At 40.7% G+C, this 23,561-nt stretch overlaps 1 protein-coding gene across 1 annotated transcript; it reads left to right on the top strand.

The window, feature by feature from the left end:
- The first annotated feature begins 43 nt into the window (after positions 1-43).
- Positions 44-23,387, top strand: LOC307034942 (uncharacterized protein). Its single transcript, XM_079673866.1, has 26 exons — positions 44-172; positions 1,013-1,073; positions 1,212-1,976; positions 2,406-2,622; positions 2,833-3,124; positions 4,095-4,396; positions 4,493-4,667; positions 4,910-5,001; positions 5,692-5,902; positions 6,029-6,265; positions 6,466-6,689; positions 6,857-6,970; positions 7,472-7,701; positions 11,967-12,016; positions 12,073-12,187; positions 14,242-14,934; positions 15,064-15,280; positions 15,502-15,787; positions 17,538-17,839; positions 18,159-18,327; positions 18,529-18,623; positions 19,140-19,350; positions 20,163-20,399; positions 21,635-21,858; positions 22,027-22,140; positions 22,528-23,387. Exons 3-26 carry the CDS (start codon positions 1,330-1,332, stop codon positions 22,768-22,770), a joined length of 5,697 nt encoding a protein of 1,898 aa, XP_079529992.1. The 5' UTR covers positions 44-172; positions 1,013-1,073; positions 1,212-1,329; the 3' UTR covers positions 22,771-23,387.
- The last annotated feature ends 174 nt before the right edge of the window (positions 23,388-23,561 follow it).

The following is a 23,561-nucleotide window of genomic DNA, read 5'->3' as shown; positions in this document are numbered from 1 at the left end:
TAGTAGACGCAGACCATCATAAAAATACGGTCGTTCGGAAACATGCTCCCCTCGAAGGTTCCGCTTTCGACTTTGACTTTTCCGGGATTCCATACACACCCAAACAAGGATTATATGTTATCTGTGGACTAACAATGTAACGTAATTTGTTAGGGATTGATACAACCGAATGGTAAATTAGACTTTTTTTCACTTTGTGATTTCACCATCAACTAAATGTCATTTTTTGCGCGATCTAAGGAGTTTAGGTTGTGTGCTGCGCAGAACAGTGACGCACATACACATGTAATCAAAGACAAGAGTTAAGGAAGAAAGCTAGGTCAAACGAACACATTGGATAAAATGATAAACGTTCCACCTATGCATTTAATGGTATAAGCGAAATTTGACTTTTTGCTTGTCATTTTCTCCCGTCACTGTCTGATTATTTCGTTTGATTTTTTTGTAGCAGCTTCCATAACAGGATGGACAGGTTTTGTAATGCATGTGGGCTGTCTGGTTGCAGAAAATCCTTTTGTTTAGAAGAGCACTTTTGTTGATCTATTGTAGAGGCATATGAGAGAGCTGCTTAAAGCTTATTAAAGAAAAGCAGCTTGCATTTTACATTCACATAATATTATTTATTGTAATTCACAATTTACATGTTGAAAAAGTGTTTCGAAAGTTGACAAAAGGCTCACACGTCACATATCTTTGCACTCCACTTGAACTATCATTTAATTTAAAATGTTCTTCAATGGTCATCATACATTTCTTCAAGAAACTAAGATAGGCTTATTGGCTCTCAACATCTACAAATATTGACTTGCTCTTACATGATGAGCAGGTTTTTAGGTTAGGTTATTTCAGGGTGTATCTCAGTCCAACGCCTCATATTCACACACTGAGAACCCTGAGGCAATAATAGCCTCTCACTAGGATATGCTCACTGAAGGCCCTCCCCTTTTTGTTATTACCTCTGCAATGTTCATCCGGTTCTCACTCTCACCTATTTCAATCCTTTCTCCGCCAGGTAGTGTCGTTGGTTGATTGCCTGCCTACTAATACAAGACAAAAGAAAACTGGATTTACAGGTAATGTAAACACTTTTGCTTTAAGGTAGTGTTTGGTTGTAATGCAGATTTGTAAACTCGTTTTGTTGGCACTTGACAGCTAAACTTTCGGTCTTCATGCTTGTTTGAATCCCTCCCTCTCTGTTTTTTCTTATCCAGCTGGAAAACCAACTGGCACAACAAACATCTAGGTGGAACTGTTAACACCCACACCTTTTTCTGCTATCCTGCTGTCCACCCTCTTCAGTGAACCCTCAGGGCATCAACCCTTCCAGCCATGTCCAACCAGCCCACCCAAAATCAAAATGAAGGGGCCTACCTGTCCCTGATGAAAGGCTTGAAAGAGCTGGACCTTCGTGGCCCTTGTGTTCCCAGTGACCTGTTGCTGATTGGAGACCATTCCTTTCCTTTAGCAATGAACAGCCGAGGCCAGACCCTGATGGCAGCCTCTCTGTACGGCAGTGGGAGGATTGTGGTCCTCGGTCATGAGGGCTATCTGACCGCTTTTCCCGCTCTGGTAGAGAACGCTCTGACCTGGCTGAGAGGAGAAGGATCTGACAACCTCACTGTGGGGGTCAACAATAAAGTGAAGGCAGTCGCTGATAACCTCAGCAAATCCAGCTTCCAGGTCAAAATGGTTGGTTCTTTAGGTGACAGCCGGGAGTTTGGCGTCTATGTGACAGATGCCTACAGCATGGGTGCTGACACAAAGAACCTGGTGGCATTCATGAAAGCTGGAGGAGGAGTGCTGATAGCAGGTCAGGCGTGGCACTGGGCTGCAAACCATCCGAAAGAAAACACGCTGCTGCAGTTTGAGGGGAATAAAGTGTCTGGTGTGGCGGGGATCTACTTCTCTAAGAGTCGCGGTGAGATAGAGTGTCTACCTGTCTACCCTCAGGTTCCATCGTCATGGATGGCTGTGGTGTAAGTGTACACTCTACTTCTCTTTTATTGCACATTAAAAAAATATTTGAGAGGGACACCTTCTATTTGGAATATTTTGCCCACGTGTCTATGATGCTATTATTCATGTTGGAATTATTGTGACAAATATATTATGTACCATACATTACATTAAGTATATTATGTATATCGTAATAATTATATGCTATAGCTGCTGTTTGTCAGGATATGTTTGTGACCCGAGGATTATGCCATGCACCAGTGGTTTTCCTGTCATTTAGATATTCATAACAAAACGCCAAAATTCCAAAAGCCAAATTAAAAGAGAAAACGTACTACATAACCCATATTTAGTGGTGTTTTTTTTCTTTTCACATGATTTACATGGTTATTAATAGACTGACCCAAATAGTTGGCATCTATGTTTCCCTTGTCCTCTTTCAAAAACAGAAACGGTAAGGATTTTGAGGATGACTTGGAGTTTTTACTCACGGGGGTTTCAGAGTTTGACCTCCAGGGTTCATCACTAAGTTCTGAGATTCTGGTCCACGGCTCGCTTGCCTTTCCTATTGGTACCAACGATGATGGACAGACGTTCCTGGCAGGATCCTACTATGGGCAGGGACGAGTCATTGTGATTTCACATGAAGGATTTCTTGGACGAGAGGTAGAGTTTACATTAAAATAAGAAATGTCTACCTTCAAAAGTGAAAATTCAGTACAGATTTTGCTCTTGTAGTGAAATGTATCGTCTGAAAGAATGATGATCTCATTCAGACAGATAATTGTATTATTTATTTTGTTACACATTATAGCCATCAGAATTGTTTGTGATTAACAAATTGCTTCCTTTCTTGTGATAACTGTCTCAATACAGACACTGGCTCCGTTTTGGAACAATGCCATTCATTGGCTGGATGAAGGTCGGAAGGGGGTCGTTGGAATTGCATTCAAACATGCCCTCGGTATTCTCAGCAAATCAGGGTTAAAGTGTGAGAGGACAGAGTTCAAGGAAGGTCTGAGTGTTTTTGTGGGCCCATCGGGCAGCGATAAACATGCGAAGGAAATCCGAGAGTTTGTGGCAGAGGGAGGAGGCCTGCTGATTGGTGGACATGCCTGGAACTGGGCACAGAAACACCCTGGGCAAAACGAACTAATACATTTCCCAGGTATGGCAATGCACCCCCAAAGTTGTATAATTATGTAGAGTTAAATGCACGATAACACATCATAATGCATATTAAACATATTTCGGGTAATACCTTCTAAATACTTATGCTGGTGTGGATGTACTAGGGCAAGGCAATAAGTCATAAATCACAATTCAAAACTGTAATAGGTAAATCCCTACACATTTTCATTCATTAACGTGGTAGTAAGTACTAGAATGAGGAAAATGTGTTCAAAGTATAAATACAATAATAATATAGATGATTCTAAAATGCTTATAAAATTGTCTACTGAACAGAGTAGAAGGCTCATAAAGCCCGATAGGATTCAAGCTTGAAATAGACAAGTTCAAGACACACTTTATAACTTACTGACAAAGTGACTTAATTGAGCATGGGCCCCCCTACTTAAAGTGGACCTATCATGCTATATTTGAATAATATAGTGTAGGACCATACCTATATAAGGCATATTTATACTTTTTATTTTTCAAAATACCAAACAGATCATGCATTTTTAGCCATTCCTCATTTCGCTCAATTTAACACTGTCTTTGCATGGGCTGATTCTGTGAGAACAGCACCATCTACAGGCCTGCCATATGCACTACAGCGTCTCCAGCGCTTTCGAACGGCAATGTCCGTGGCTGTCTCCTCCTTATTGGTGGAGTTGGCCAAATAGCCGTAGCGCCACTTCTGTGACGTCAGAGAAGTGTTTAAATCTGGATCAGTCTGTATCAGATCCGTTGCAGCCCTTTTTAAGAGATTTGGGTGTGGAGGAAAATAGAGAGGGTTGTGTTTTCTGACAGTCTGCTCAGTTACAAACAGAAAAGTGAGGATTTACCATGGGATGTCCGGCTACTGCTTTACGTAACAGACCTGCATAGTAAAATATTTAAATGTCCTATAACCTATTGTACTCATTTCAACAATGAAACAAAGTAGATAAAGTTAGGTTTTGCCTTTTTAGGTAACCATATCCTGAACACAATGGGCTTGAGTCTGTTGAAAGGAACAATCAAAGGAGGTTTACACAAGGCCCCTGAGCCTAAACAGTTCATCAAAGACAACTACCACTTCCGCCACCTTCTCCACCGCTTCGCTGGCCATGTAGCCCATGGGGAGAAACTAAGCAAACATGAGGAGGAAAACCTCAAACTGCTGGCCAGAGACTGCTCCATCTTCTTGCACATGAATGCCAAGGAATGCTCCTCCTATACACAAGTGGTGTCCTCCCTCACTGCCATTGTGATGAAGTCAGGCATGCCAAAGGTTTGTGGACCAAAAAATGTAACTAGAAAATTACACAGCTAACAACCAGTGATGTGACACAGAAACATATTTGATAATTCCCCATTTTCTTCCAAGGTGTGTGACAGCTGCCCTGTGAAGACTCCCAAAGACCACCTGCTCCTCAGTGTGGCGACAGAGATTTATAAGGTCTGCCCAAACCCTGATGCTCTCCTGCCGTACCTCATCAAGGATAACCCCTTGATGCCGGTTGTCTATAACCACAAAATCAAGACTGATGTTGACACAGCAGGTAAGATCTTGTTGTTAAGAACATGTAGTTGAGCTGTTTATGAGTTGAACCCTTAGACAGTATGTGCACACGCATGATTCATTTTTGTTTATGTTGCCGTAATGATTGTATGGTTAAATTGCACTAGTCTACCGATCGTAGAGTTAAAAGGGAATAAGATAAATGTGTATTTCAAATGTTATCCATGTAAATATGGTCTTGATGATCTAATTACTGTATATTTGTTGCATTTGTGTCTACAGCCGAGGAGTGGATCAGTACAGGTCTCTATCTCTCTCCTGGTATGAAGACCTACATTGCCATGCCTGAAGAGATTGTCAACAAGGGCTGGAAGGTGCTAAAAACAATATTGAGTCCAACTGAGTTAATTGTGTTTATGTTAATGCCCACCCCATGCATACCACTGTGCCCAGTAGCAACTAGGCCTACCCTTAACATATCCCAGCTCACTTTCCTAGAGGGGATCAAGCACATCCCCAGCAGAGGCATTAGTGCCCCATCTTCCCCCCAACATCTAGGAGGCAAGTTTCAAGGGTCACTTTTACAGGTTTGCACAGTACAATGCAGCTGTAGCCTTGTACATTTATGCAACAAAAATAAAAACAGGACAAATCCACACAAAAACACTAGTTTTATTCTTGTAAATGCATTTTTAAAATTTGATCTAGGAGGAATGTAAACTGCATCAACAAATAAAATGGGATTATTTGGCAGCAACTGGTCACTGCATCTACAGTACATGCACTGTTGTCCCAATAGCACACACGGATAACAACATATGAGGAGAAAAACACTTTCTGGTAGATAGTGCCATTCAGTCTTTAAATGTACTGCAATCTCACATTATCCATATATCCAGCATTGCATTCTAAGGGGACCCTAAGGGAACCTGGACACATATTTTTTTAAATAACGTTCTCGTGTTCACAAGAAAGTTTTGCCTTTTAGGGGATCGGTAGCATTATTTTATTTATAGAACAAATTATTCTTACAATCATTAACACATATCATATGTCTTCCTCAGATCCAGATAGGTTGTCAAACAGACCGCCTAAAAGCTGGAGTGATAAAGAGAGCAACGTGTGTTCATGTGCGGTTTAATATAACCGCACAAATGATGCAGGTGTGCAACCTGTGGGGGGGGCTCATCTACCTTGTGGCTCCTCCCAAAACAAAAGTGGAGGGCCTAGAGGTCACCGTGCAGATGGCTGTACCTGCGCCATATTATAAATCAGGTGAGTGTGTGGCTGGGTGACACTGTGTTGTGTCTCTGCTGAATGTGTAATAACTGGTGTGTAGTATGTAAAATAAATCATTCATTGCTCAGTTTTGAACACATCCACCCTCTTTGTTCTCTTCAGGCGTGACCACACCAGCTGATTGGGCGTTGCTGCGCACAGCTCCGTCTCCCTGGGCAGAGTTGGAGTTTGAAAACATCATCCTAACCGTACCATCAGATGTTGTTCGCAGTCTGGAGCGCCCTGATGAGCTGGCAGCACTGTGGGATGAGATCATGAGGAGCATCGCTGATCTGGCTGCCAAACCACACAAATTTCCTCGCAAAGAACGCTTTGTGACAGATGTGCAGATTTCCCATGGTGAGTGTATTTGGATTTGTTTTTCATCCTGTTGAAAGTCCAGGAAAAATGAAGCCTGTCCCAACTAATGCTGGGTTAGAGGCAGGGTACACCATGGACAGGTCCCCAAATCACATACAGACAGATAGACAGAATACCATTCTTGTTCACACCTATGGATATATTGGAGTTGCTATAACAGTTTGTTTTTCTCAATCCAGGTCTGATGCACGCAGGTTATCCTATCATGGCACAAAAGGCCACAGCACCTCAGCTGGTCAGCACTACCCATATTCGGGGGAAAGGCCTGTGGGGGCCCATCCATGAACTGGGACACAACCAACAGAGAGGCTGCTGGGAATTCAGACCAAACACCACAGAGTGCACATGCAACCTGTGGTCAGTGTATGTGCATGAAGAGGTGTTCGGGATCGAAAGGGGAAAGGTAGAGTCAATGTTTTGACAAAACAACTGAAACCAATGGCTAGAAAAGCCTGGTCTTCAAATGTAATAACACAGTATTTCATAACAATGGCTGTCCCAAAAATGCCTTTTTTGCTTTTATCTTTTATGTAATTGTTGAACAATCATATAATTCCATCTTGTATGCAGGCTCATGGAGCTATGGGTTTAGAAAAACGAAACGGACGGGCAAAGACTTACGCTGAGGGGGGCAAGAAACTCGACACCTGGAGCATGTGGGTGGCCCTGGAGACATACATGCAGGTGAGAACAAATTTCTCTATATTACACCATTTATTTGAAATAGAGGGGTATGAGGCATGGCTAGATGGGTGATCTGTTTGGTATTTTGAGCAAAACACTTCATAGACAGGTTTTTTATATATCTGAGTCCTATAATGTATATGCCTAAAAAATAGTATAATAGGATCACTTTAAGAAAAGTCTGTGTAAAGAGAAGGCAGAGTGCCAAGCTTAGAATTTGACGATTTTTTAATGATTATTTGTATTAAAATAATCAGGCCTATATGTATTAAAAGCATGCAATTTAAATGAACAAAATATAATACTTTGCACACCAATGTTATTATTAATCCATTATAATTTTAAACCAGCAGAAACAGTTCTGCCTCTTCTTTTTTTTATTTATTAATACTAAAGATCTCTGGCCATGGTTGACCTGAACATGGTGAATAAAAAATGAGAGAACACTGCTTTTTATATTTCCTTTTACATTTGCCTTTACCTGTGTCTCCTTCCATGCAGCTCCAAGATAAGTTTGGCTGGGATGCCTTTAAGAAAGTGTTTGCTGCCTACTTCAAGATCAGCTCTCCAAAGGACAACAACGGAAAGATGAACCTGTATGCTGTGACCTTCTCCCAGACTGTGGAGATGAACCTGTCTGCGTTCTTTAAGTCCTGGGGCTGGCCCATCGACGCAGCCACTGAGGAGAAACTCAGCACCCTGCCTCTCTGGAGCGACCACCCCATGGTTCAGTATGGCTGAACTGCAGACTGCTGCTCATTAAAAATGCAGGGAGATGGGTCCAATGAGGACCAAATGGACAGTGACAATTTAGTGGGTTAACGCAGTGGTTCTCAAATGGGGGTACGTGGAACCCTAGGGGTAGGTGAGAGTACTGCAGGGGGTACGTGAGATTTATTTTATGTTAATGAAAAAAACAACACAAGCAATACATTTAAACAAACTACTAATAGTAGATTAACTACTTTATTCAAAAGTTTACAGTAATTCTGGATAATAAAATGGGAAAAATAAACGGGGTGCTTTCTTTTCCTCTCTCTACTCTGACAGCCCGTCAGTATCACTCTCATGCAGCTCGCTGAACCTGTAATAAGTGACCCGACAGTAAAGAATACACATATGTTAGTTGGAATGCTGATACAGCAGCATGCTGATACAGCATTCCAACTATATGTTATTCAATGCACAAAATTCTTTATTATTCCGCTGGGCTATTTTGCGCCTCTTCTTCGCCCACATTCCACATCGCAGAAACTCCGTTCAAACATCAAAACGTTCAGCTTGGTCGGAAATCGATGGCTATTACTTTTCTTATTCATAACTTTCATAATTCCAGAGATACATCCCATAATTCATCACATTTTTAACATTGAAGTCAAGGGATAAACTCTTCAGACTTGAAAAATCTTCATGCGACTTCAACTGCTAACTGTTCATTCATACTTTCACTCAGAAACCTCATTCCAACTTTAAAATGTTACACATCTTTTTGACATTATCATGTAACACAACTTTGAAATCTAATTCATACTTTTAGAGATATTAAACATTGTTCAGACCTTGGTAAAGAGGCCTTCTTCAGATTTGAACATTATTGTGTATTGAGCAGCTCGTTTGGGTGTGTGATCTCAAAGCTAGAGTGGAGGACAGCTTGAATTTTTTAAACCTGCCATAATTCCAAAACCCTACATTCCTGAGACATAATTTGTCATGACAAACGTAGGAAAACATCTCGTAGCTTGAAAAATGAAAAAAAAATTGCAAAATAATTAAACAAAATGCCTTTTGAGGGCATGAAGTGACAAACACTTTCAACATGTCTCCATTAAATCCAATTGTAAATTCAAGCTGATCTTTACTCACAGCATTAGCAGCAAACCTTTAGTTAATCTGCCAAAAAGGCCACATTATTAACCCGAAAGTACACAAAAAGCACACTTCAGATGCTCAACTTCCTTCAGATGCTTCACTCGTTGACATTTCACCGATATCTGTTTCGGTTCTTCAACAAAACTTATATAATATTCTGCTGCTTTTCCAAGCCTTTTTACTTTCTTTTCTTCTTTCATCACACATTCAAGCCCCCAGTGTTCAGTGTTCATGTATCATTTCAATCTAAATTCTTCACTTTCTTCTTACACATTAGGCTACATTTCAGCATAGCAGTTTAGCGTCAGCTTTTCAGCATAAAGCATTCCCACTAGCAATTTCTTCAGGAATTGCATTCTCTAGTATAGCTAGTTCCAGAGAAGATAACATAGCTAAGTGTGTTAGGTCTTATAGTGTGTGTTTTGCTCTGCTCACCGGTCCGTCACAGCGGCGTAGCTGTGATCTGGTAGAGCTGCGTGTACTCTGTCAGCGTCAGCAGCAGCGCGTACGGCCGGGTATACTTCACTCGCGTTTATGTGATGTCCAGATGAATCCATCAGATCTAGCTAGTTCTAGTTAATTATATGACTGCCTGCTTATCAAAGGACACCAAAACAATAAGCCCATGTTTCTCACCAAATTGTAAGTAGCCTACAACTTATTAAAAAGATCAGTTCAATGCAACTAATGTCATCTTAGTGTTATTGCATGATGTTAAAATGGTTTTGCCATGAATTGAATGATGGATTGTAAACATTTGAAATGTAACACTTAAGTGTTTCTCAGTTACAAGGTTGTTGTTTTAATAAATCATACACTGATGGTGCAGCGCTGTAGGACTGTACCTCTTTATATTAGGCATTTTGTCCCTAACAAATAGTTTTTGTGCTGATCAGGGGGTACTTGGCTGAAATTGTTTTTCAAAGGGGGTCCATTCAGTGGTGTAGTCTACTTTTTTGTAGTGGGTATACTGTAATAATTGTATTCATCCTGTCTCGAAGCAACACGTCATGAACACCATCACACTTAGTAATGCATAGACTAGTCTTGAGACTGGTTATGTGTTATCAACTTGTCAATGTATTATAAGCATTTTTATGTGACTTTTAACTGCCAGTGACATTAACAATAAAAAAATAAAAGAATGAACAATGATGGAAAAAGCCCACTTATCTTCTAGGGTTGAACAATTAATCGACATTTTTATCAAAATCTCAATATGGCCTACTGCAAACACTGTCTCTGACACAGCTCTCACCAAATTTCCAACTAAATCCTGTCCACCCTTCTCCGTGAGCTTCTGGGCTATTTTGTGTGCTCTGGACGTCTCATGTCGTCTAATCTTGTTTCTCAAAGAGGCCAGAGATGTTGATCTGCTTGAATCCTAGGACTGGATCTTAAAGTGCACCCACTCCTCAGACATAGACACTCGTTGTTCTGTGAGGACACATGTTGATTTTGTAGCGCTGCAAAGAGCACAACCTGGAAATAAACAAAACCATGACTAATTAGAATAATACAAGTTTTTACCAATAATATCTGCAGAAAAGAGCCAAGATTTACTCAAAAGTATTTCATAAACTGCTTACAATATTTACATCATGGCTAACAAATGCATGAAAAGCAGATAAAATGAGAAAAATCTTCCACTTTTTCAATAGCTAATTATTTGACAACTACTGATAACTAACATATAGTAATATAATGGTGCAAATGTTTTAAATGCACTTTTAACATGACCATGAATTAACTCTCATTTGCATAGTCATTGACTTTATGAATTTCTGTTGTTTAGATCAGCTTTCCTTTGCATGTGTGCTGACATTTACCTAACTTTCTGTCCCTCCAGTCTAACCAAGGATGCCTGTTCTTACATTCCAGCTACTGTTACGTTAATGATAACCATGCTAATTCCACTTACCGGGTGAATTTACGGTAGCGCCGGGCTCGTTCTCTGTCACCTTTAGGACAGCCGCCTGACCTGGCTCTTCTTCTGTAGTGGTAATAGGGGAAAACTTCGGAAAACATTAAAATATTTTCGTCTGTTTTCGTTTCATGTTTGCTTCCTGTTTAGCGCTCCGCGAACTTGAATGATGGAAGGATCAAATTCTGATAACGTTAGAGAAACGTGGGGTTTGTCAGACCCGAACAAATGTGTTGCTGTTGCTTAGCAACAGGCCAAAGGCGACGGAAGCCCCAGACGTCCAAAAGTATTAACACAGAAGGGGGTGAGAGCGAAGTCACAAAATGATGTTGTTACGTATCATCGCTCATTTTTAAGAGGCATACGGAAATCACTGGCATTTTCTAGTGGGTATACGGCGTATACCTGCGTATCACGTAGACTACACCACTGGGTCCATTATTGAAAAAAGTTTGAGAGCCACTGATAGCCTGAGAACAGAGATGCTGTGGGTCATTGTGCAATCATTACCAGTCATATTCCAAGGAAAATGATACTGAATTCATGCTAAAGGAGAAGAAGAAGTAGAGGTCGAAGAAGAAGAAGTAGTAGAGAAATATGGTAACGCTACAAACAGGCATAACACTGTTACTCTGTTTTTACGTGACATGTAACATTTTATTTCACCTTGCTCTATGTTTTTTAACACACATTCAAAAACGGGAAACATTTTTGGGAGTTTCAACCGGGTACCGGCCTCCGAAAAAGGGGACTTTGCCCGGAAAACGGGGACGTTTTGGTCACCCATCCGACTGTGTTTACAGCTAAGCACACACGCTAACATTAATTAAGACTACAAGCTCACTTGGGGTTGAGGCTTTTTTACACGTTGATTGACTGCCTGCCCACATATCTGATCTAGACATAGTAACGTGTGTTGGGGAAAATAAATATTTAAAGTTATTTAATAATTGTGACATTTATTTTACTTTTCGATGGATGAATGATGGTCAAAGTGAGGGGGAAAATAAGACAACGGAGGGGGCAATGTCCCCTTTTGCCCCGTGGCGCCGGGCCCGGCGAGGAGGAAGGGGGGTTGTGGGTCAGTGGGCATCTGACCCCCTCCCCGGGCGTAATGCGCTTACGTTTCCCCGGGCCCCCGGTCCAGGGGGACGTGGCGCGCACTGGGCCCATAAGGGGCTGGACTCTTTCCCCCTGCTTTAGGGCAGGAGCGGGGAGCCCTCCATGTCTAGTCCATACACGCTCTTCACGAGGTAAGCGTGTCTGAGTGTGGGACATGGGGCACTTGCGCTCTCCCCGTGCTCCTTAGGGACTCGGGAGAGGTGGTGCATAGTGAGCCCATACGGGGCTGAGGACTCTCTCCATCCGCCTATGGGCGGAGGGCGGGAGCCCTCAGCGCTGTTTTCCGAGCACACCTCCGTGAGGTAAGTGCGTCAGAGTGTGCTCTGTCAGCCGCAGCCCCAACTTCTCCACGGTTACGACGGAGGGAGAGGTGAGTGAGGCGCAGCGGCTGCTAACCAGAAAGCCGGTCAGAGACAGTGAGATGGAACAGTGTTGTTGTGGGACGACAGCACGTGTATAGAGCCTGTGAGAGATATAACGAGGAGTTACGTATTGTAACCCATGTTATATAAGCACAAGCGGAGCCCTCTACTTGGGGGCCCTGTCAGTCCTCTGCTGCTCGCTGAAGAGAGAAGTGTAGGATGACGGTAACTGGAGGCGTTGCCGCATTATATATGGTGGGCTTGTGCACACATTCAGGTAGGCTCGCCCCGGGCCGGCTTCGTCTATAGAAATCTCAGTCGGTGAATGCTTGCATGATAAGGTAGTGCCCATAGAGTCCAGTAGAGGGCTCCGCCTGTGCTTAGGGTTACCATACGTAACCCCTCGTTTTTACAATATACAGACAGTTATTCATAGGGTAAGTATGTAAGAGTGTTATCTTTAATTGATTGTTTTGTCCGATAATCTAATAATTGTATAATTTCTGGATTTCTTTAAAAAAACAATGGAAATAGGAGTTTATGGTTTGAGTGTTTTATTTGGGTGTGTCTTCTAATTACTCGGAAATGAATCATCGGTAATATATTATAAGTGATAAAACGCCGATAGCAAAACAGTATAGTGAGTCATAACCGTTGCTTAATTTCTGAGCAGAAACAGACCCTGGGATAATGAGCCGATAACAGGAACTAATGTGATATCTCACAAACTTTGCAAACTAAAATGTTCTCTTTTGTCTTGGAAATAAAACAATTGAAACCATAAATTCCTGTTTCCAGTATTTTTCTTGAGGTATCCAGAATTATACAATTATTAGCTTTAGGGGACACAACAAGACATTGGAGTAACTGTCTGTATATTGTACACAACAAAAGGTGTGCATTGATGGTACCGGATAAACATTCAGGTATTTGGCAAAACTGAAAGACAGATTCCTCAGGTGTGATACAACAGGAAAAGATGTTCCTATACATTATAATTTCAACAGAGAATGTATTTATGATTAGAAACAAGCATGGAATTACAGCCGCATATAAAGACTTCCAATTTGCATGTTGTATGCTTAGACATATATTAAACTTTATCATTAAAATATATGGGCCAACAAAATGATACTGCACTGCTGAGTGACAAACACATTCTCAATGTCAATGTACTGTCTATTGTGGGGTTTAAATACACAGACGGTTACAGAAAGACAAATGTTCTCAGAAAGGTGAAAGTAAAGGGGGGAGTTCAAGTATGTATTTTAAGCTAATGGATCTACAGCAGGAATGTATTTGTTAAATTAATTTGAGCCAGTGAGAGTTTGGCTAAGGCCGCGGAAAAGAGTGATGAAACCATGAGGACGAGGTTGAGAATGAACAAGCAATGGAGCACACATAAAAACAAAGATAACTTGTCTTTATTAATTTTTTCTCTAGATTTAGTTTGATCAGTGAAGCCCTTACCATAAGTTGGACCATGGTGCAAAGATCAGTAGATAAATTGATAATAGTTAAACCATGTTTCAGGAAACAAGAAGATGAAAAAACTGGGCATTAGCCTGAAAAATAAAAAAAGGGAAAAGTCCCTACAAGGCACTAATTAGTTCATTCGGACTTCATTCGAAGTGGCAGTTGCATCTGATCTCATTCATCCTATAATCCAACCCTCTTCCTTGCTAATGGCTCACCCAAGTCCCTCCTCTTATTTGTTCTTTATCTTCTCCTTTAAATAGTTCCTCCTGTCCTGTTCTCGATCAAATTATAGGACCAGACGACCAAATCAACTTTCAAATAAAGGTCAGTTTTTGCTTTTCTGTAGTGTTAGAATGATTTTCTGTAGTGTTTGTATTGAATTAAGAAAATTATGGATGAGGAACGGCTGATTTCCGTTCAATTTTGAACTAATTGATTGCACTTTGTATTAAATAACCTTACTGTTGACATTTTTATTTAAAGCATTCAGAATACTCTTTTTATTCCCACAGCTAACACAACTATTTACGTCCAACCTTTAGCGCTTTAATCCTTCAAACCATGGACAACCAAACCACAAAGTCCTATCATGAAGGGGCCTACCTGTCCCTGATGAAAGGCTTGAAAGAGCTGGACCTCAATGGCCCGTATGTTCCCTGTGACCTGGTGCTGAATGGAGACCATGCCTTTCCTTTAGCAATCAACAGCCAAGGCCAGGTCTTGATGGCAGCCTCTCGGTACGGCAGAGGAAAGATTGTGGTCCTCGGTCATGAGGGCTATCTGACCACTTTTCCTGATCTGGTAGAGAACGCTGTGACCTGGCTGAGAGGAGAAGGATCTGACAACCTCACTGTGGGGGTCAACAATTATGTCAAGGCTGTCGCTGATAACCTCATAAAATCTGGCCTCAAAGTTAAAGCTGTTGGGTCCTTTAGTGACAGTAGGGAGGTTGGTGTCTATGTGACAGATGCCTACCGCGTGGAAGCAGATGCAAAAGACCTGGTGGCATTTCTGAAAGCTGGAGGAGGAGTGCTGATAGCAGGTCAGGCATGGCACTGGGCTTCAACCAAGCCAAAAGAGAACACACTGCTACACTTCCCAGGGAATAAAGTGTCTGCTGTGGCGGGGATCTACTTTACTGCGCATTGTGGGAAGGTAGAGATCCTGCCTGTCTACCCTCAGATCCCATCCTCATGGATGACTTTACGGTGAGTGTAGACTCCTCTTCCATCTCATCTTTGTGACTTTTCTTTTATAATAAGGAGTTTAAAGTTCCGTCTGCTGTATTTTTCATCTCCCCCTGTGTGTGTCTCTCTCTTCTCTGTCCACTATTACAGTGTTGGTAAAGATTTTAAAGATGACCTGGAGATCTTACTCCAGGGGGTTTCAGAGTTTGACCTCACCGATGGTATAGTAGCTTCTGAGGCACTAATCCATGGCCCGTTAGCCTTCCCCATTGGTACCACTGAGGATGGACGGCCGTTTCTTGCAGGAAGCTACTATGGACGGGGGCGGGTCGTTGTGATCACACATGAAGCGCCTCTGATGTCACATGTACAGTCTGAATTCTTGATTATTATTAGAATGCTGTCTTTCTAAGTTCAATTGAAAACAAGATAAAAACGTTGCTACAGTATGTCAAGTCATTTCCTTTGTACGATTTTAACACTGGAAGTTTGGTTTCTGCTGTGTGCTTATTAATGTTTCATGTTTTTTGCCAAACCATTTTCCATGAGTAAATACTGTCTCTTTTGAAATAACGTGTTTCATTACAGCAACTGGCTCCTTTCTGGAAAAATGCCATCGATTGGTTGGACCAAAGCAGGAAGGGGGTCATTGGTGTTCAGCCTAACCACAATCTTATCAGCAAGTCAGGGTTAAAGTACAAGGAGACGGCGTTCAGGACAGACCTGAGCGTATTTGTGTGTAGAGCGTACGACAATCAGCCTGTGGAGGAGATCCAAGACTTTGTAGCAGAGGGAGGAGGCCTGCTGATTGGTGGGCATGCGTGGTACTGGGCACAGTCACATCCTGGAAAAAACCCAATAACAGATTTCTCAGGTATGATAATGTGCCATAATAATTTTTCTATTTCAACCCACTAGCACTAACAAGATGGCATTGTTTGAACCCTGTTTGCTTTGACACATATCAGACACAAGCATGCAAATGCTGCCCATAATTACTGATACAGTGCATGTTTCAATGCCTCATCAGTTATCAGGCACAGACATATAAATACAGATCAACATAATGACTTCTACAGAGCTAAGGGAGAAACACATTTGCTGTTTCAGATAACTAGATAGATAGATAGACAGACAGACAGGCAGACACACAGACGGATAGCAGCAACTATGCACATATCTACAGTATAAATTATGTGAACCACAAGAATACTCAATATAAAATGTTCTAAATGTTTTAGACTGTTGTACAATATATTACAGTAACATATATTAATATGGTAGTATATAAATTACAGTTGTGTAAAGAGCAGTTGTGCCTAAATGTTCATGGTTGTTCATTGGAGGAGGAACCAAAACGATGTAGCTGTGAGTTCTCTGCCAGCCAGAGGTGAGTTATTATAAAGTGTTATGGCAGTAGGCAGGAATATTTTTCCTGTACAGTATCTGTCCTAGTGACAGCGGAGCTGGAGCTGTCTGTTGGAGAAGGAGCTCCACTGTCTGTCCAACTGTAGGAGGAGAAGTTGGGTGGGGTTATCCATAATGGACAACAGTTAGTACAGGAAGAATCACAAAGGTGGGGTTTTAAATACAGATAGTTAGCCACGAAAGGACAGATGTTCGAGTAGAGTTGAATGCAAAAACCCGGGGCTGATATATGGGACCATATCTTTTAAGTTGGTGGAATTGTGTCAGAAAAATTCAAATGTAATTGTTGCAATAATTTCAGCCGGTGTGAATGTCAGTCAGGCAGTGGAGAACACTAATGACACCATGAGGACAAGATGGGAATGACAGAATAAAAGTTATCAGACACATCATTCAAATCCGACTAGCTAGGGTGTCATTTCAACGCAACAGGTCTAATATCCGTGTTTATCAGTACAGATCTTTGTTGAAGAATACACATTCTGGGGCCACTTGGACATGCTTTCAGTGACGAATCATGTGGTTTTAAGGTGTTTAGTTTCTGAGTCAGGTGTTAAACTTCTAGAGTAAAATCCGGTGTTACCTGGGTCAGTGATTACGGTCTGAGCATTCTCAAAATCCTCCTTGATTCTGCGGTATAATCACTGTAGGAGAAAATATTGAATAAAAATGACCAGGAACTTATTTCACAGAAATGAAATCAGTTAAAAATGTCTTATCTTCTTTCCGTCTATTTCCCATTTAGCTATAGAAGGTTTAAGAAGGTTTCATTATTGCTATTCTGTTTTTAAATTGCAACTATCTTTGGCCATTGCTGCCAATTCATAGCACATCATGCTGTTGACATTGTTTTTGTCCTTTCTCTCTTTGGTCGATTTTTTGTTGACAGCATTTAGGATTAATTATCCCAGGTCCCTCTTTAAAAAATTAAACATTGGTTTGCAATGTTGGGTTTGGTTTGGTTTTCCATCGGTCTGTTTTGGATCAGTGGAATATCTAGCCAAATCAATGAAACCATGCTGCTGCTTTACTGTATACTCACATGTTACAGATCTCTGATTAACTTACATTTAAGTTATATCATTACCACTTTGGTTATATGGGGATTCTTTTTGACACAGCCCATCAAACCCTGACTATAAAAGCTGGAGTATTAACCCATTAAATAAAGACATGTTTGTTGAACTGTGTTTCAGGAAACAAGATCCTGAACACATTGGGCTTGAGCCTTATGGCGGCAACAATTCCAGGAGGTTCCTACAAGGCTACTGTGCCCAGCCATGAAATGACGTACACCTGCCACTTTCGCAACCTCCTACGCAGCTTTGCTGGTCATGTTACACAAGGCAAAGAACTCTCCAAGCATGAGGGAAAAAAACTTGAAAAACTGGGTATGGAGTGTAGCAACTTCCTGATGATGAAGTCTTATGACAGCTACTCCTACACACAGGTGCTGTCCATCCTCACTGACATTTTGAAGAAGTCTGGCATGCCACAGGTGGGCTGATTTAATATTTCACATGATTGAGTTTAGTATGTGTAAAAAGAGGGATGCTGTTTGTTATTATTTATTCAAGTAATAATTCCTTTTAGGGATATAGTCCATTGTTTTGGTGCATCTACGAAGTTGAACATGTAAAAGTAATGAATACTGTTTAATATAAATAATTAGAAAACAATATTCATATTATATCAGAATATAATATTTAGAAGTTAACAAAATGTTGAATAGTGTGTGGTGCCAGTGAATCGGAGATCAGTGTCTTGGCTATTGAGAGAACAGGATTTGTGAAATGGATATGTTTTATTATTTTAAGGTGAGTGAGGAAAACCCTGTAAAGAGTCCAAAAGACCACTTGCTCCTCAGATTGGGGAAAGAGGTCTATGATGTGTCCCCAGATCCGGAAGCTCTCCTTTCGTACCTTATCAAGGAGAATCAGACTTTCGTCTATGATCGAAAGCTGAGGATAAGCACTATCACAGCAGGTCAGACCACACTGTTGTGTGAACAAATGTAAAATAATTGTGAGATAAACTTGCAGACCTTTACTTCGTCTGTATTTAATATAGAATGTAGCATTTAGTGCTGTGTTTTTGATATCTTTGAATTTACATAATGATGGCAGATTTAGTTCTTGTTCATATCCTACATGCACTATAACCTTTGCTGCTCTTTTTGTGTGTCAGATGAGAATGAGTGGATCAGTACGGGTCTGTACCTCTCTCCTGGTATGAAGACAGAGATGATACTACCAGCAAACATCGTCAACAAGAACTGGACGGTACAGTACATAAATCATATAGTTTTCATGTGTTTGATGCAAATTTAGAACACCGATTCAGGTCCACTCTTATCAATTATTCCCCAAATCACAGATTTTCCATTGAGAGCAATATAATCTTTGAAATGACAACACTCTAAATATTTATATTAAGTAAGATTTATTAATATTATATACATATCTATGTCAGACATATCAACAAATCAATTTTGCAATCAATACCTGCAACATTGCAAGGCCTTTTATTCGTTGTTATCAGGTTAAAGAGATCTTTTGGGCCTTGATAAGTAAAAGTTGCTGTAATTTTTTGAGAATACAAGGTTAATGTTGACGTGAAAGGACCAAGAAATTAGATATTTCTGTTCTCACATACGGTCCTATAACGCGGCCATTGATTTATGCTAGAATAGCCCATTTTGTGTCCAATGGTGTTCTTCAACTGAAAAATCAAACTACAGCACAGCAGATTTTATAAAGAGGTTTTCAAAGTAGCAACATGTTCTATATCTCCCTCAGATCCTGATAGGTTGCCAAACAGACTACTTGCCTCAGGATGAGTTGAAGAGAGCAAGATCTGTTTGTGGGCGATTTCCTGTCACAGCAGAGAAGATGCAGGTGTGGAACCTGTGGGGGGGACTCATCTACCTGGTGGCTCCACCCAACACAAAGGTGGAGGGGGCAGAGGTCGTGGTGCAGATTGCTATGCCTGCTCCTTACTACAAGTCTGGTGAGTGTGTGTTAAAATCTGCCTTTGCTCTTCAGATAAACGTATTGACATCGCTAGTTTATTCCTCACAAAAGATTTAAAGCCTCTAACTGGATTAATCTTTTAGGGGCAACATTTTCTATTAGGTCAATGTTGACTCCACTCAGTTTAAACCTTAATGGTAGTTTTGATACACAAAAAAAGTAAAATTTAATTAAATAAATAATGTACTCGAAGATTCAAAAGTTTGGAAGCTCCTGCTAAAAAACCATGATAACATGAGATGAAAAGACTACTGTATATTTGTAATTATAAAACGGACAAGTCAAATCAAGCAATCTGATTGGTTCTTAGCCGTGATATACTGAGCGTATACCACGGGTAGAATTGTAAGTTACTTTTCACAACAAGTCAGTATCCCTCCGCGTCTGAGAAAAACAGTATACCGTTGGCATACTGGAACAAGAAAGCAGCGGAGAAGTAACGGGGCAGAAGCCCTCCTTTTTGACGCAGCGGTCCAGACATAGACATCAAACGGCAAAACATATTCAGTGTGCAGTTCCTTTGGCATTAGGGCAGGGATATCTAGATACTTTTGAAGGTTTAACATAATGAATTGTGCTACTTTTAAAGCAAGCAACGATGTTTTCAAATCTGTAATCAAAGAGGTCCGCAAAAACGCCATCGACCAATCAGATTGCTTGATTTGACATAAAGCTTTTGGCCCCCATACTTCCTCTAATCTTTCCCCAATGGATTATTTGAAAAATAATCACAATCTTGTAAAGCCATTTTTTGATTTCACCTCAACACCAATCCTATTTTCATTTCAGGTGTGACAACAGCAGCTGATTGGTTGTCACTGCGCACAGCTCCAGCACCCTGGGCAGAGTTTGAGTTTGACAACATCATCCTTACCGTACCATCAGATGTTGTTAGAAAGTTGGAGCACCCTGATGAGGTGGCAGCGCTGTGGAACGACATCATGAAGGGCATTGCAGATCTGGCTGTCATACCACACAAATGTTCCCGCAAAGAACGTTTTGTGGCAGATGTGCAGATTTCTGCTGGTTAGTGTTTTGTGCCATCACATTCTCACATATTCAATTGATAACTTTGCTGCATGTGTTTTCAACCCATTAACTGTGATTGAATACAAAGAAAACTAGAGGTGAGGGAAATAATCGATACAGCATAGTATCGCGATACTTTGCGTGGAGATATTGTATCGTACATGGAAGCCAAGTATCGATATTTTATTATATAAACTGTAGCATATCCATCCGAAAGATGGTCTTACACTTGACCAGGGCCGCCCCTCCCCACACAGAGATCACGCAGACTGCGTGGGGCCTCACCTTGCTGAAGGGCCCTCATATGGCGGGTGATCTATGCGTGAAAGCGGCGCAATTAATCTTATGCGCAAATGCGTTTCACAGTTTCAGTTTACCCGATGCGAGGCTCTGTCGCTAACAGCTCCGGTGATCCACTAGCACCAGTAACAAAAACAATTCCATCTACTATTCAGGTTCAAAGAACACAAATTAGGTTATTTAATAAACCATTCATATTGCAAATCCAAATTAAAGTTTTGGTAACAATTGCTTTTTCAATCCACTAGATGGTGTTGAGCTTTTTCTTGTGGGTCATGGCCATGGGTAAAGTCAATGGGATTGGCAGGCAGTTAGTCAAAACAAAGATGGAGTCAACGGAGAAAGAAATCAGAAATGCGGTGGTCGCGTTCTAATCAAAGGTGTGAAATTATTTGGTATTTTTTAACCAGGAAGGGAAGAAGGACATATATATTCGGATATATGAAGCATGTGATTTGCAATATTGCAATATATCGTATCGCAATACTTAGCATATCGTAGAATCGCATCGTATCGTGGCTTAAGTATCGTGATAGTATCGTATAGTTGGGAGACTGGTGATTCCCACCCCTAAAAGCCAGCATGCATTAATTAACAGGATAGAATTGCATTTTATTGATTGTAATTTTGATAGTAGCCAGGATTAATGGCGTAAATATTGTTATGCAGTTTCCATTTGATGTAATGTCTGCATTTCTACATAGTATTTTTGATCTTGTGTATTGTGTTTTGTGTTTGGGACAGGGCCCACATGATTCAGAAATGTAAAGGTAGTGATAATGTACTTTAGTTATTACTATCTTAATGAACTGCTATGACATGCATAAGACATAAGCTCATCACAGTGAATTACAAAAGGTACAATCTCTCCAAATCTTTGTGTAGATATTTTGAAAGATACATTCCTGTGTTACTTATTTCTCTCCATCCAGGTTGGATGCATGCAGGCTATCCCATCATGATACACACAGATTCAGCTACAGAGCTCTTCAGACCAGATTCTGCCAAGACTGCAGGCCTGTGGGGAGAAATTCATGAACTGGGACACAACCAACAGAGAAGCTGTTGGGAGTTCAGACCACACACCACAGAGGCCACATGCAACCTGTGGTCAGTGTATGTGCATGAAGAGGTGCTGGGGCTCAAAAGAGAAAAGCTATAAAGAAGGATATCATATATCAATATTTTCAAACGTATGACCGAAGGCCCAAAAAAGCTACATCTCTAAGAGTATTATTGTAATGAGAGACATTTTCATATTAGAGTTCAATCTCTCTTGTTATTTCCTACTTGTAATAAAATGACTTGACTGTGTTCAATACAGGCTCATCCATCGATGATCTTGACAAATCGGAAGAACACTGTAGATGAGTATGTTAAGGGAGGCAAGAATCTCAGCGACTGGAATGTGTGGACGGCCCTGGAGACATACCTGCAGGTGAAAGAGAGTTTATGTGTTTTACATTATGTGGAAAAAATATGTTTGGGTTAGATGACATTCAACATTCATTCAGAATGGGAATGCTAAACAGCTTAAAAATGCAAAGAAGTAGATGCAATAGAAAAAGAAAACTGTTGATATTACCATTTTTGGATCGGATCCAATGTGATCGGTCTGGTAAAATACCAATTCAAACCGATTGATCCTCTCCATTCATACTCTACAGTGCATGCTAATGGTAAACTAAAGTTTTGGACTGATTGACCACGCCACGGTTTATCCGTCAGCACCATCATTGTTTAGATCAAATGCTTGTGAGGATTCTTCTATTTTATGAAAGTTAATTGTTCTACTTTTTCATAAACTCTATTTCCTTCCATGTAGCTCCAAGAAAGGTTTGGCTGGGATGCCTTTAAGAAGGTGTTTGCTGCCTACCAACAGATGAGCAACTTTCCCAGCGAGAACGATGCAAAGATGAACCTGTATGCTGTGACCTTCTCCCAGACTGTGGGGATGAACCTGTCTGCGTTCTTTAAGGCCTGGAGCTGGCCTATCGACAGAGCCACTGAGGAGATACTCAGCAACCTGCCTCCCTGGAGCGACCACCCCATGGTCCAGTATGACTGAACTACAGCAGAGTTAATTCCAGAGTGATTTGTGTTATAACTGGCATTCATTTGGGTAACAGGGTTTATTGTAATAGTTGTACTAGTGATTTAACCTACAGTAATAGTGAAACGATGATAACTAAACTCAAATTGAAAGAATATATTATTCATAACAAATGTAACAGATTACAATTACACTTCTATGATTATTCATGAAAAAATGTGACTCCCCCTTGCAGCTTAAAGCAGTTTAATACAGCTGGTTAGCCTGTAAATCACAGACACTCCATAGAGCTGTAGAGATGGGTGATTATTCTCTTTATATTCATCTTTATGAGCAGATACTTATGCAGATTAATGTGGCTTACTTTCAATAAAAATGCAACAAAATAAGCAGCTTTATATCTTTTTCAGCAACAATAATACAATTGGTAATTGTTTCATTAGATTTAAGGCACTATTATGAAAGCCACCTTAAGTATTTAATTCAGGGTCATTTAACTCAATTACCATCAGAGATATGTTTCTTGTTGGGATCAGTAAGATGTGTATTTCATTGATGGATTTCTTTATAATAACTTCATATTATCCATTTTAATAAAATTGATGACAAATAAACAGTTATTTCATCCCTGTGTTGATGTTTACTCGTCTATTGTTGGCTAAAATGAATGATTCCCCTCATGGGGACCTCCATTTTGTCCCCCTAAGGGATGCGAGTCCCCACACGTGACTGTGTAAACAGATTTAGGTCCCCACAAGTATAGTAATGCTAGGCCACACACACACACACACACACACACACACACA

Source organism: Notothenia rossii (genome assembly GCF_949606895.1).
Source record: "Notothenia rossii genome assembly, chromosome: 4".
NCBI lineage: Eukaryota > Metazoa > Chordata > Actinopteri > Perciformes > Nototheniidae > Notothenia > Notothenia rossii.
This window is presented reverse-complemented; position numbering and strand designations above follow the sequence as displayed.

Bases quoted from the DNA above. Each gene is read 5' to 3' on its own strand.
- LOC307034942 (XM_079673866.1), top strand. From the start codon at position 1,330: ATGTCCAACCAGCCCACCCAAAATCAAAATGAAGGGGCCTACCTGTCC. The intron at 7,702-11,966 runs GTATGGCTGAAC...CCCCTGCTTTAG, and splicing joins AGCGACCACCCCATGGTTCA to GGCAGGAGCGGGGAGCCCTC. The intron at 22,141-22,527 runs GTGAAAGAGAGT...CCTTCCATGTAG, and splicing joins CCCTGGAGACATACCTGCAG to CTCCAAGAAAGGTTTGGCTG.